Here is a 15,366-nt window from a genome sequence, read left to right on the forward strand (position 1 = left end):
AACCCTCAAATACCATAATTCTGCAATTAGTTATGAATTCTTCTCATCAATTGCTATCGTAATGACATATTTTATGATCAGAAAGATCAGCATCAGAGTGGTAAATAATTACTGAAATGTTGTTGAGTAGTTCGGGAAACTTGGTTCCTAGGGTACAAAGCCTACTAATGCTCACGTCCAAATTTTTTCAAATGGGTGTGCTATATCATGACTTGGAAAGACCTCAGTTTGGTATCCTTTAAAGCCACCAGTTTCATAAACAAAAAAAAAACTAGCATAAAGAATTATTATTTATTAAATGAGTATCTAATAGCAAAGATAATTATTATAACACAGAAGTAATACCACAGGAGATTCTCAGATCACCGGGACCTATGATGACTCCTATACTTAGAAGAAGGCCACGTAGACGGAGCAGGGAGAGGAAGCAAAAAAGAGGCAAGCGAGCAGGATTACTAACTAAGCTAAAGGCTGCTCCGCATAAAACCCCTCTGTCACACATGTGTGTTTTGGAGACAACCAAAGGGCTTGAATACATGTAATTCCATGCCAGACCAGGGGGTGGCGAAGTGCACTAACTTTCCCTCTCGATCTTTTGCAGACCAGTCTAGGGAAATTCCGCCCGGCTCTGGGGCAGCCAATGACGTCCCTTCCGGTTCCGGTGCTGATGACATCACTTCCTTTGCTGGCCTTTAAAGCCGCCATATTGCCTGAAGAAAATCAGTTCTGTTTTGGACTCTGTTGAAAACATGTCGCTCTTTTTGAATCAATTTTGCAGCCGGGAAATATTAAATGGGTGGCTGCCCCAAACCTTCGCAATGTCTCATGGTCGTTATTGCGACACCCTCTTCCTAGCGTTTTTCTTGCGAATACTAGATCACTTGCAAATAAAATGGACGAGCTCCAACTGGATATTTCCACACATAAAACTACAAGGGACTGCTGCCTTTTGATTTTTTCGGAGATGTGGCTGGATCCCACCATACCGGACACAGCAGTTGAGCTTGCAGGTTGCACACTCCATCGAACCAATCGAACCCCTGATTCCGGTAAGAAAACAGGTGGAGGACTGTGTGTCTATACTAATAATGCTTGGTGCACTAATATAACTATAATCAACAAGTTTTGTTGTCCGGACGTGGAATATATGATGCTAAGATGCCGACCGTTTTACCTACCGAGAGAATATCCATCCATCCATCCATTTTCCAACCCGCTGAATCCGAATACAGGGTCACGGGGGTCTGCTGGAGCCAATCCCAGCCAACACAGGGCACAAGGCAGGAAACAATCCTGGGCAGGGTGCCAACCCCGAGAGAATATACTGTCATTATTGTTACGGCATTATACATACCTCCTCAGGCTAATGTTAAGTCAGCGCTTGAAAAATTGCTTGACATTATCAGTAAACAACAGAACTCGCATCCTGATGCAGTTTTTATCATTGCTGGGGATTTTAATCAAGCGAATCTTAAGGATGTATTCCCCAGATTTTATCAGCATGTACATTGTAAAACCAGAGGGGAAAACACCTTAGACCACGTCTATACAAACATAAAAGACGCCTATAAGGTCATTCCACGCCCCCACCTCGGCAAATCTGATCATATCTCTTTGTCTCTTGTTCCAGTGCACAAAGCCCTTATCAGCAGTACTAATCCAATTAGCAAGACTGTTAAAGTTTGGCCTGAAACGGCCATTTGCCAACTCCAGGACTGCTTTGAACAAACAGACTGGAATATATTTTCTCATCAGACAGATACACAGGTACACATATACTTCATCTGTGCTGTCATATATTAATTACTGTGTGGACAATGTCACTGTCAACAAAAGGATTAAGGTCTACCCAAATGAGAAACCATGGATGAATAGTGAAGTCAAACAGCTGCTCAGGGAAAGGGACAAAGCCTTTAAATTAGGAGACACCTCAGCCTATAGAGCTGCCAGAGCCAACCTCAAGAAGCGTATCAAGTCTGCTAAACTAATGTACAAACAACGGATTGAGGAGGACTTTGACAGTAACTCAAACTCACAGCGGATGTGGCAAGGCATCCGATTAATCACGGATTACAAAAAGAAAAATGACGTACAAGACACACTGGCCAATAACAATGCCAACCTAGCAGAGGAACTTAACAGTTTCTTTGCATGGTTTGACAAGGACAATAACCAGCCTCCAGTCAGCTTCGAGCTAAACGGAGACTCACAGCTTTTGGTTGTACACATACATGATGTGCGGCGGGCACTTGAAAACATCAATACAAGGAAGGCAGCAGGTCCTGATAATGTGCAAGGACGTGTGCTCCAGGCCTGCGCTGACCAATTAGCGGAGGTATTTACACACATATTCAACCTCTCTCTCTCCTCAGGTGTAGTCCCCTTGTGCCTGAAATCAACAACCATTGTACCTGTTCCCAAAAAACCAAGGATAACCTGTCTTAATGACTATCGACCAGTTGCTCTCACCCCTGTCATCGCAAAGTGCTTTGAACGACTGCTAATCACCCACATCAAAGCCTCCATTGTTTGCCTATCGGTCAAACAGATCAGCTGAGGACGCCATCTGTGTGGCTCTACATGCTGCCCTCTCACACCTGGAAAAGCCCAACGCCTATGTTAGGATGCTCTTCATTGACTACAGCTCTGCATTTAATACCATCATACCTAACCAGCTGATCCAAAAACTCTATGCACTAGGACTTGCTCCGTCCATATGCAACTGGTTACTGGATTTTCTCACCAACTGCCCCCAGTCTGTCAGGATGGGCAAACACACATCCTCCACCCTAACCCTGAGCACTGGTGTGCCGCAAGGATGTGTACTAAGTCCCCTTCTCTATGCACTCTTCACCCATGACTGTCAACCCATCCACCAATCAAACATTATTGTTAAATTTGCCAATGATACAACTGTCATCGGGCTTGTAACAGACAACAGTGAAGCATATAGGGAAGAGGTTCAGAATCTGACAGAATGGTGCAACACCAACAACCTGGTCTTAAATACCAAAAAGACCAAAGAAGTTATTCTGGACTTTAGGACCACTAAAAAGACCAATCACAGTCCGATAACAATCAGTGCAGATGCTGTGGAGAGAGTTTCCAGCTTTAAGTTTCTAGGAGTCACCATCTCAGAGGACCTGTCCTGGGCTGACAACAACTTGGCTATAATAGGCAAAGCACAACAACGCCTCTATTTTCTCAGGAAGCTAAGGAAAGCTGACCTCCCCCAGAAGCTGCTGGTTAATTTCTATAGATGCACTATAGAGAGCATTTTAACTAACTGCATGATGGCCTGGTACAACAGCTGCACCAAGGCTGCTAAAGAAGCCCTGCAGCGGGTCGTAAAAACAGCAGAGGCCATTATAGGGACTGAACTGCCATCACTCGAACTCTCGTATAAGACTCGCTGTGTGAGAAGGGCCAAAAACATTCTCAAGGACAAAACTCACTCTGGAAATTCTTTGTTTGAGCTCCTCCCGTCAGGCTGATGCTTTAGGTCAATCCGTGTACGCACAAACAGACTAAAAAATAGCTTTATTCCCATCTGCCATAAACTTTCTGAACTCTGAATCTCCTCAGTCTGAGATCGTTTTTAATTGAACATGTGCAATAAACAATATTGGTAATGTGCAATATACTAATGTAATACAATATACTGTAGAATATGTAATGTACTATTCATTAACAGGTGCAATAACAATTTATGCTGCTGTACTTTGAGCAATAATAATAATTTGCTCTGGTTACTTGATCACTTAACACTGTATATGACATATTTGGAATTATTTGACTTTTCTTTAAATGCACCTCGTGGCTGTCACAAAAAGTAATTTCGTTGTGTTACACAATGACAATAAAGTGCTTGAACTTGACAGTTCAGTCAGCATGCAACATATTGTCATTCTCTGGTGCCAAAAAAATATTAAAATGCAAAACATTGTTGTAATACTATTCTATAATGTATGTAACTAAACAATACAAGTAAAATGATGACCAAGTAGGAATTGCCATCATTTGTTACTATCAGTGTTGCATCTCAATTGTTTAGAATCTTTCCTAATGTTTCTTGTTTGTCTTGATTTTAGAATTTTTCCTTCCATTGTAGTTGTAAACAGTACAGTATCTTTGTGTGCTTCTTACAGTTTTCATGTTTCTTAAATGAAATTAAAGATATTAAAAATAAATTTACATACTTTTGGCTACATTATTTGTATGAAAATGTGCTATATAAATAAATGTTGTTGTTGTTGGTATACTGTGGTTAATTTGTAAACATATTGCGTACAACTTTAATATGATCATATTTGGTTCATTCTTTCCATTGTATCCATTTCACAAGACAGTAAAACACCAATTCAGTAAAGACCATCACATCTAAAGTTGCCAATGTTGTCTCTTTGGCCTTAAATGCAATTTTGATTACATGAAGGAATAAAATAAGAATAAAACAAAAAAATACAAACCTGAAATTTCCGTCTAGCCACAAAGTATTGCATTCTTCTGATTACTTTGACAGCTGCTTTGTGGGCCTCTGTTAATCTGAAATTAGAAAAAAAATAAAAACCTGGAGATACTTATTTCATCCATCCTGCATGGAGTTTGCATGTTCTCCTCGTGTCTGCGTGGGTTTCCTCCGGGCGCTCCGGTTTCCTCCCACAGTCCAAAGACATGCAGGTTAGGTGGATTGGCGATTCTAAATTGGCCCTAGTGTGTGCTTGGTGTGTAGGTGTGTTTGTGTGTGTCCTGTGGTGGGTTGGCACCCTGCCTGGGATTGGTTCCTGCCTTGTGCCCTGTGTTGGCTGGGATTGGCTCCAGCTGACCCCCATGACCCTGTGTTCGGATTCAGCGGGTTGGAAAATGGATGGATGGATGGATACTTATTTCACTAAAAAATTGGACTATCCAATTATATCCTGCTTCATATACAAAGTCTTGCAAAAGTATTTAGTCCCATGACAGTTTTTCTTATTTTACTGAATAACAAATCTCCATACTTGATTATTTTGTAGTCCCACCTTTTCCAGCAATAACAACTCAACGTCTAGAGTATGCACTAGTGTATCACCGTTCAGGAATGATTATATCCAATTCTTACTAGTACATTTGCTCCAAGGTGATTCAGGTTAGTCAGATGACACCAGTACAATTTAATTATCAAAAAGAAAACAGTATTTGCAGTAGTGGAAACATTATTCATTATTCCTTTTATTTTAACCAGATGGCCATTTCCTGCTGCTGAAAAGCAGTTCCATGTCATAATGCTACTACCACCATGATACTTCATTGTACGTATGGTGTTTTGAGGCAAGGGCAGTGTTACATTTGAACCACAAATATGTCTTTAAACTTTGACAAAATATCCAGATTGATTTTATTTGATCTTTTCCAAATGGCTGTTTCTCTCATGCTTTCTTGAAAACTCCATACATGCTTTCAAATGGTTCTTTTTGAGTAATGTCTTCTTCTGTGCAACCCTCTCATAGAGGCCAGTGTTATGCAGAGCTCCTGATGATTGACTGGTTCAGCTTTACTCCAGAGTCAGTCATAGAAGGCAAACAGTGTTATTAAAGACCAACCTTAACCATTTTGGACAGTCACTGTTATTAGATTCAGTGAAAGTTTTTAACCACAGGTCATATGGCTTCTCAATAGCCACTTAGAACTGTATGAGTGTACTTGACATGTGTTCTTATAGCTACATTTTGTAAGATGTTGTATTTAATTTTTGGTGTTTTATTCATTGTCTATAGTTTGTATTATTCTACCGTCACTAGTATGTGAAAGATATGCAAATGAGTATTTGCCTCAATACACTTGATAGTAACCTTGAATAAGTGAAAATTTAGAGTTGCCCAATGTGGACTGTGATGCTGCGGGTCAGCTCCATGCTATCGGGTGCCACCGGGAGCCTCTTGAACTCGACAGTGCTGACAGTCATGACCGGGGTGAGCTGAGCAAATGAGGACACTCACACAAAGCAAAGGGAAGGTGTATCATGCTTAGTGCTTTTATTAAAATAAGTCCAAACAGTGTTCAAAAAGTGAAGTGCTTAGTTAAACAAATAATCCATAAAAAGGTGTCTATGTGGAGGTTAAAACTATCAAATAAATAATCCATTAAAATGAAGTTAAAAACATAGTGCAGGAAGCTGTCCTTAAAAGCATGAACCCTGGTGCATTCCCTTAAAAACAGACACCTCCTTGGCTTAACCCAGAGCAGGTCCTTGCAACCAATAAGGCACCTAACAGGCAGTTCAGCCCACCTTCATTGCTGCTCCTAAGCTCGAGCCCCTGCAGCTGTCTCTGGCTCCCGAAAGGGTACCTCATTAAGTCTCCGAATCATGCTGCCAGGCTCGTGCCCCTGTGGTCTCCAGTGAATCGCTACAATTTAGCAGTGCTTCAGCTGCTCCAGCTCCCTAGTCACTCAGCTAGAGTGCCCATCAGCCCTCGAGCACCATACACATGCTCCGCTTTCGACCTCCTCTCAGCTGTCTGCCTTCTCTCTTGTCTGCTCATACTGTCTCTCTCTCATTCCTGCCTTTCTTTTCTCCCTCTCACCCTCCTTTAGCCTCTTCTCTTTAGATCGGTCTTATTCATTTTTTTCGTCCTTTTTTCTTGTGCCGGCTCATTCTTATACAGTGGTGTGAAAAACTATTTGCCCCCTTCCTGATTTCTTATTCTTTTGCATGTTTGTCACACAAAATGTTTCTGATCATCAAACACATTTAACCATTAGTCAAATATAACACAAGTAAACACAAAATGCAGTTTTTAAATGATGGTGTTTATTATTTAGGGAGAAAAAAAATCCAAACCTACATGGCCCTGTGTGAAAAAGTAATTGCCCCCTGAACCTAATAACTGGTTGTGCCACCCTTAGCAGCAATAACTGCAATCAAGCGTTTGCGATAACTTGCAATGAGTCCCAGGCCTGATTACTGCCACACCTGGTTCAATCAAGAAATCACTTAAATAGGAGCTGCCTGACACAGAGAAGTAGACCAAAAGCACCTCAAAAGCTAGACATCATGCCAAGATCCAAAGAAATTCAGGAACAAATGAGAACAGAAGTAATTGAGATCTATCAGTCTGGTAAAGGTTATAAAGCCATTTCTAAAGCTTTGGGACTCCAGCGAACCACAGTGAGAGCCATTATCCACAAATGGCAAAAACATGGAACAGTGGTGAACCTTCCCAGGAGTGGCAGGCCGACCAAAATTACCCCAAGAGCGCAGAGACGACTCATCCGAGAGGTCACAAAAGACCCCAGGACAACGTCTAAAGAACTGCAGGCCTCACTTGCCTCAATTAAGGTCAGTGTTCACGACTCCACCATAAGAAAGAGACTGGGCAAAAACGGCCTGCATGGCAGATTTCCAAGACGCAAACCACTGTTAAGCAAAAAGAACATTAGGGCTCGTCTCAATTTTGCTAAGAAACATCTCAATGATTGCCAAGACTTTTGGGAAAATACCTTGTGGACTGATGAGACAAAAGTTGAACTTTTTGGAAGGCAAATGTCCCGTTACATCTGGCGTAAAAGGAACACAGCATTTCAGAAAAAGAACATCATACCAACAGTAAAATATGGTGGTGGTAGTGTGATGGTCTGGGGTTGTTTTGCTGCTTCAGGACCTGGAAGGCTTGCTGTGATAGATGGAACCATGAATTCTACTGTCTACCAAAAAATCCTGAAGGAGAATGTCCGGCCATCTGTTCGTCAACTCAAGCTGAAGCGATCTTGGGTGCTGCAACAGGACAATGACCCAAAACACACCAGCAAATCCACCTCTGAATGGCTGAAGAAAAACAAAATGAAGACTTTGGAGTGGCCTAGTCAAAGTCCTGACCTGAATCCAATTGAGATGCTATGGCATGACCTTAAAAAGGTGGTTCATGCTAGAAAACCCTCAAATAAAGCTGAATTACAACAATTTTGCAAAGATGAGTGGGCCAAAATTCCTCCAGAGCGCTGTAAAAGACTCATTGCAAGTTATCGCAAACGCTTGATTGCAGTTATTGCTGCTAAGGGTGGCCCAACCAGTTATTAGGTTCAGGGGGCAATTACTTTTTCACACAGGGCCATGTAGGTTTGGATTTTTTTTTCTCCCTAAATAATAAAAACCACCATTTACAAACTGCATTTTGTGTTTACTTGTGTTATATTTGACTAATGGTTAAATGTGTTTGATGATCAGAAACATTTTGTGTGACAAACATGCAAAAGAATAAGAAATCAGGAAGGGGGCAAATAGTTTTTCACACCACTGTAAGGCTCCTTGAGTACAATGTCTGAATGTCTCGCCACAATTACTTCACCAACTCCCTGCAGTCATGTGAGCACGCACACCCACGGAGAAGGAGCCGGCCAATTAACTATTTATTTATTAAAAACAGTCACTTTTTCTGAGCTGCAGACCCACTTATACCACATGGACCTCTTGGTTGCATCTAGGTAGAAATTTTAGAATTACATGGAGGGAGAGATGAATTTCAGTTTATAAACAAAATTCATAATGGGCAAGTCTTTTACAACTGCACCTGTATACGTGGATGTATTTTGTTCCAGTTGTCCAACTGTTTATCTGTGATGGTGTATATTATATTTGGTGTAACACAAACACTTTAAAGCTGCTATGCTGCTGGTGCCATTAGTGGAGAGTTTAATGGATGAATAATATATTCTCACAGGTTTAACTTTTCTGTTAAATGTAGAAAGAGAAACTTATAATAGGTAAAGATTTTCCCCAACATACATGTTTAAGTATCACCAACAACCAGAATTATCTATGTTAATACTTTCCCTCTAGGTATGAGGTTATAAGCAGTATTACCCATGCACAATGCAGTACTGCTACTACTGCTTTGTACACTTCTTGTCATCTCAAGGCTTGGAGGTGATGCTTTATTTTGAGTCTTCAAGGCTCACAGAAATTTTCACTGGCATTCATGAAGGTAAAAGAGTGAACTTTGTACAAGTCTTGGCTTAGTCCCACCTTGCAGTGGATGGGTTTCAGATGGTGACTGATCTTCTCTTGCTAGCATAAAATGCATCTGACAAGAGTTATTGATCAGTTATTTTCTTCAGCAAGACCAGCATGTCTAATATGCATGGCTTTGGTGTATGAGAGGAAAGTAGTATAGGCTAAATGGCTTGTCAATGGATGCATAACATCCTGGACCTACTTCTGCACCTCTTTATTACTGGGGGATTTTTTTCTTCTGTGACTTTAGCTTCAGTTTGCTCAAAAAACTGTACAAGTTCCAGTTACTTTACAAAATTTTATCTGCCTTTATAGTGAATTTCACAGCCAACATAATGGATCATCGCTCAATGCATTCTCCTGCTATGTATTAATATATATATATAGTTATTATTATTAATGTTGTTTTTGAATTGTTACATTTTTTATTTTCATGTAATCTTTTTAAAATGTCTACATTCCTTCTTCCTTGTGAGTGTAACCCCAAAAGGTAGGAGCTCCCTGATATCACAGCTGCTGGATCATTTTCCTGGCTTTATCTTCAGACTCAGAGACAGGATTCAACAGTCAAGTATTCATTTGTTTGGAGTTTATGAGTATTTCTGCTTCTGTATTGGATTGCTCATTATTTTTTGATTCTTGTGTTTTTCTTAAGACTTTTGATACAAAACTGTGTGTTGAGACTTTGTTTACTATGCATTGTCTTGTTATGTAAATATTTTTGCCTCCTTTTGTTCTTTTAAGCATTTTTGCTTGTACATTTCTATTTTATGAATAAATCTATAGTTTATAAAGATTTTTCATTATCCTTCTGTGAACAAGCCAAGATTTGTGGTTACCCTTCTATTTTTGGGGCTTTCTGATATATATTTGGGACTTTTACGTTTGTTTTTGAGACCAAATCACTTCTGAGTCTGCAAAGCTCATGGCAGGCCATTCAAGCTTGGATTAAGCACCACTGGGGTGAGACACGCAAAGGAAGCCTAGCCTATCCAATAAAGCCTTTTGTGAAGTATTTTGGAGGCCTAATACCCTTTATTTTCTATGTTTGTGTTTCCAGTTCACAACATCTTCAATATTAACAGACCCTGCAAGAGCCATATTTGATGTAGATAGTTGCCAAGAACATGTTTTAAAGCAGAGGAAACTCAAACATGCTTTAAACCATCAAAGATGATTTCAAAGAAACAACTTGTGGCATTGATGATCTAGGACAGTGGTTCCCAAAGTCAGTACTGCGGCCCCCCTATGTTTTGAGGTCATTATAGAAATTACAAAACTAAGTTTGACAATTTTTTTTTAACTTCTATTTCATAATAATTTTCATTCTGCTTTTCAGGTGTTTTGGTTATTTAATCCATTAATTAATGGATGCTGATGCTGAAGTAGTTCCAAACTTTCATCATTTCAGGGAGGGGACACTGGCACACGCATGATGTTGCCGCTCCTCCCTGTTAACAACACTTTTCGTAAAACTCACCTTAATTCTACACTTTCTTACGCTTGTTTTATTTCCTTTATTGTATGTATAGTTCGTGGATGCAGCTGACTCAAATTGTATGGATTTGGTTAATATTTACAGATTTTATGGACTCTACTTTGACTGGGAACAACTGAACCTGTGGATCACAGGACGAGACCTATGAACATTTGTTTGTACCTGGCGATCTAGGACCCCGGGATAATCTGTCTCCTTGATTATATTTGCTATCCTGGTATGCTCCCGATTCATTTTACAGTACTCTACGACTAAGAACTGATCTGAGGTTCATACTAACCTGGCTGGTGGCTCCGGGGTGATCACGCCTGTAATACCCAGCGTTACTGTTTATGGCTGTATGCTGGAACCTTCAAATCCTGCTACCTCCTCCTGCTATGCTTTCTGCTGCTTTGCTATCACCGCTCATCTACGCTACCACACCTGCCTGTCCTACCGGCTCCTCTGTGCTGTGCTGCTTCTCCACTTCTATCAGTTAAGTATCACTCACTATCATGCTAAAATACTCTCATGACAAACTCCTTCTTATTAAACAGTTTGTCCAGAGCAAAAGGTCTGACTGGAACATCCTAAAAAACACCGTGATTTTGCGGCACCCAAAATATGTACATTGCGGGTCAGGTCGCCACCACTGCCAGGCTGCGAATGAAAAGACCACTGGTGGCATTTGCTCATGAATACACCATCCTTCTCATGGCCCTGGAAATAGAAGTGTCAGTGTGTCGAATTTACATTATGTTAAAATAAACTCTGATCACGGCTCTGTGCAAAAAGAAGCCTCATAAACTAATGTTGCACTGTGTAATTCAAGATCTCTTAATGGCAAAGCATTGTGTCACACACGTGCAACTAGGAAGACGTTGTATGGACCAAGCAAAGGTAATTCCACGCCAGGCCAGGGGGTGGCGGGGTGCACTAAACTTTCTCCTGTTATCTCTGCAGACCAGCTGCAGGAAAACCTGTCTGATTTAGAACAGAAGACATCACTTCCGGTTCCGGTGCCTAGAAGATTATCACTTCCGGCACCTACTCTGACTAATAAAGAACATCACTTCTGGTTCCCTTACATCACTTCCTGTCCTATCCCTTAAAACCGCCATCTTGACAAACCATCCATAGTTCTGTTTTGGACTCGGTATAGAGAACATCTCTGTATTTAAAAAGACTCTTTTGCAGCCAGGAATGATATACGGGTGGCTGCCCCAAACCTTTTTAAGTGTGTCGAGTCTATTCATTTCACAATTGGCACTGTCAGAATTCATCACTGACACCAAACTTAATATACTGTGTTTAACAGAGACTTGGCAAAAACCGAACGAATGTACGTCTCTCACGGAGGTGACACCATCTGGATTCACTTTCCACACAGAACCTCACAGCTCTAGACAAAGAGGTGGACTTGCAGTAATTGTCAGAATAGATTTAAACATCAAACGAATCCCAATTGACTGTCCATTGTCTTTTGAATGCTTGGCTCTTAAACTAATAACGGAATCAAGTCCCGTCTCACTCATTGTTCTTTATCACCCTCCAAAATACAATGCATCCTTCTTATCTGATCTGATTGAACTTTTAACCCACCTAAGCTCTTACTCTCAGAGAATTATCCTTCTCGGTGATTTCAACATCCATATTGACATTACTACATCTATACTAAGAAATGAATTCCTATCCTTGTTGGACTGTTTTGACTTGACACAACATGTTGATTTTCCCATCCACTCTGGTGGTCATATATTGGATCTGATCTGTATTTCTGGACTATCTGTTACCAACATTTACAGCACTGATTTGGGACTCTCTGACCATAAAGCAGAACTTTTCACTGTGTCATTGCCTCTCCCTCCTCTAACCTGTAAACAACAAATTTCTTACAGAAACCTTAAAAATATCTGTCCCTTTCTGGATCCATTTCTGATCTTTTACTGTCTTCACCTATTCCATCAACACTAGAGAGTCTTGTTGACCACTATAACACAGCCCTTCATTCAGCATTAGATAAAACAGCTCCTTTAAAATATAAGGAGGTTTACTTTAAGCGTTCATCTCCTTGGTATAAGTCAGAATTGCGTTCTATGAAAGCAGCTGGCCGACGCCTTGAGAGAATGTCACATAAAACTGGCCTCACCGTGCACATCCAGGCTTTCTCTGACCACCAAAGAGCTTACAGAGAAGCACTAACTGCTACCAAGAACACCCATTTTGGCAGAATAATAGAAAGTAGCTACGAGAACCCAAGGGTTTTGTTTTCTGTAGTTAGTAAACTAATCGAACCTGCATCTGGCCCAACTACCTGTTCTACTGAAGTCTGTGAGGAATTCCTCCACTTTTTCCGTAACAAATTAAAGATCTAAATAATTCAACTAACATAAATACATCATCTGTTTAAATTTCTCCTTGTTTTCCCACTCCATCCAGCTCCTTCTCTAAGTTCTCACCAGTCACATCTGCGTTTGTTAATAACCTGCTTTGTAAGATGAGGCCGACTACTTGTGTACTGGACCCCATCCCCAGAACACTATTTAAATCCTGCTTTCATGCCATAATCCCAACAATAATAAACTCATCCCTTGATACTGGCTCTGTGCCGCTCACTTTTAAAATTGCTTCTGTAACCCCAATGTTAAAAAAGTCTGGTCTTGATGCTGACAATCTTAACATCTTTTGGCCTATTTCCAACTACCTTTTCTTTCAAAAGCTCTTGAGCATGTTGTAGCTTCCCAACTCACTAACTACTTAACTTCTAATAATTTGATGGAATCCTTTCAGTCTGGTTTCAGGGCACAGCACAGCTGTGAAACTGCCCTGCTACGGGTAACCAATGATTTGCTTATGGCAGCAGACTCTGGAGAAACCAGCATATTAATTCTATTAGACCTCAGTGCACTGTCTGACATGACATTCTACTGTCCAGAATGGAGAACATGCTGGGTATCTCTGGCACTGCCCTCCAGTGGTTCAAGTCCTACCTGACTGATAGGCAAGAGTTTGCTAGTCTTGGCAACAGCAGATCCAGCTCAGCGCCAGTCACATAAGGAGTTCCTCAGGGCTCTGTCCTCAGCCCTCTTCTCTTCTGTATTTATATGCTTCCCCTTGGCCATATTATTCGTAGCTTTGTACTGGGTTATCATTTTTATGCAGATGATACTGAACTTTATTTCAATGTTAAAAGTGGAACAGAGCTCTCTCATCTCACAACCTGCCTCAGTGAAATTAATATCTGGATCGAGCAGAACTCTTTAAAATTAAATTGCAACAAAACTGACCTCCTGCAAATTGGGACTAAAGTGCAACTTAATAAAATTAGCTCTTTTCCAGTCCATCTTGGTGGTGATCTCATCAGACCTGCCTCTACTGCAAAGAATCTTGGTGTCATTTTTGATTCCTCCCTTTCTTTTTCCCCCCACATAAACCACATTAAGGAACTTTCTTACTTTCACCTCCATAACATATCCTGTGTTCGCGCATTCCTCTCCTTTTCTAATGCTGAAAAACTTGTCCATGCTTTTATCACATCCCGCATCGATTATTGTAATTCCCTACTGGCAGGTGCCCCTTCTAATCTTATATCATAGCTCCAGCTTATTCAAAACTCGGCTGCAAGAGTCCTTACTCGAACCAGCAGCAGCAAGCACATAACACCCATCCTCCTCCGCCTTCACTGGCTCCCTGTGTCTTGCAGAATCAAATATAAAATCCTACTAATAACCTACAAAGCCTTAAACGACCTTGCGCCAAACTACATCAGTGACCTTCTCCATCACTATGTGCCTGTTCGCCCACTAAGGTCCTCTGATTCAGGCAATCTTGTTGTGCCCCACACCAAGCTACACTCCATGGGTGACAGGGCCTTCAGCTGTATAGCACCCAGACTCTGGAATAACCTACTGAAATTAATCAGGTCAGCTGACTCCATCAATTCTTTTAAAAAACAACTCAAAACTCATCTGTTCAGGAAGGCTTTTAGCTCTACTTGACTTTATTACCCCTCTTTCAGTTTACCTCTATGTCAAGATGCTCATTTAACCTATGTGTGTGTGTGGGGGAGACCATCAATTATGTTGTCTGTTAGGCTTTTTCTCTGAATTTAATGTCTTAATCTTCTTTATTTATTTATCTGGTTTGTACAATGCTATGTACTGTATACCCTGCCGTTCTTTCTTAAACTCTGTGAAGTGCCTTGAGCATGGGAAAGGTGCTATATAAATAAAATGTATTATTATTATTATCATTCATTGTTGTTTGCCCAGGTGTCTCTTCTTCTTGGTTTTAATTCTTATTAATAGGATACAATGAAGGGGGCAAACAACACATAAAAAGGGCAAAATAATAGGAAAACAACAAAAGAGAGTTAAGGATTCAAAGCTGTAACAAGTGAAATCATACTGTTGTGCTTTTCTGAATGCAGAATAACAAAAGAGAAAAAACAACCAGCTAATTAAAGAGATCAAGAATTATCAGTGATTGTGAATCTGATTGGAAGAAAATCTTGAACCACATGGGGTCCCCAGGAATTAAGTTTGGGAACCAGTGATCTAGAAAAACTATGAATGCTCTGAGAGAGGGTGTGAATGGAATACTAGTTGTGACCTTACTTCTAGGCAACAGGAGTGCTGCCAGGTGAACATGGGGCCCTACGAAGCTCTAAGCAACCACAATAGCCACCAATCCATCAAAAAAAAATGAACTCTCAAAAAATATAAAGATAGCAAAGAGAGACGATAAACTTAAATATTAATAGTAAAGTAAAACACAACAATTACTAAGCAATGTTACAAATACATTCAAAAACATATAAATAAATAAACAAAGAAATTAGTTATTAAATGTTTCTTTTGTTTAAATTTCCAGAAAAAATGTGGTGAAATAGAAGAAGTCG

General features: G+C 40.4%; 1 protein-coding gene across 1 annotated transcript in view; it reads right to left on the reverse strand.

The window, feature by feature from the left end:
* The window catches only part of LOC127526149 (potassium voltage-gated channel subfamily KQT member 1-like), a 426,478-nt gene that overhangs the window by 167,227 nt on the left and 243,885 nt on the right, over nucleotides 1-15,366 (reverse strand). The window contains exon 7 of the mRNA XM_051920670.1: nucleotides 4,470-4,545. Coding sequence (XP_051776630.1) covers nucleotides 4,470-4,545 — 76 coding nt within the window. The remainder of the gene's footprint in view (nucleotides 1-4,469; nucleotides 4,546-15,366) is intronic.

Source organism: Erpetoichthys calabaricus, chromosome 1 (genome assembly GCF_900747795.2).
Source record: "Erpetoichthys calabaricus chromosome 1, fErpCal1.3, whole genome shotgun sequence".
In the NCBI taxonomy this organism is placed as follows: Eukaryota; Metazoa; Chordata; class Cladistia; order Polypteriformes; family Polypteridae; genus Erpetoichthys; species Erpetoichthys calabaricus.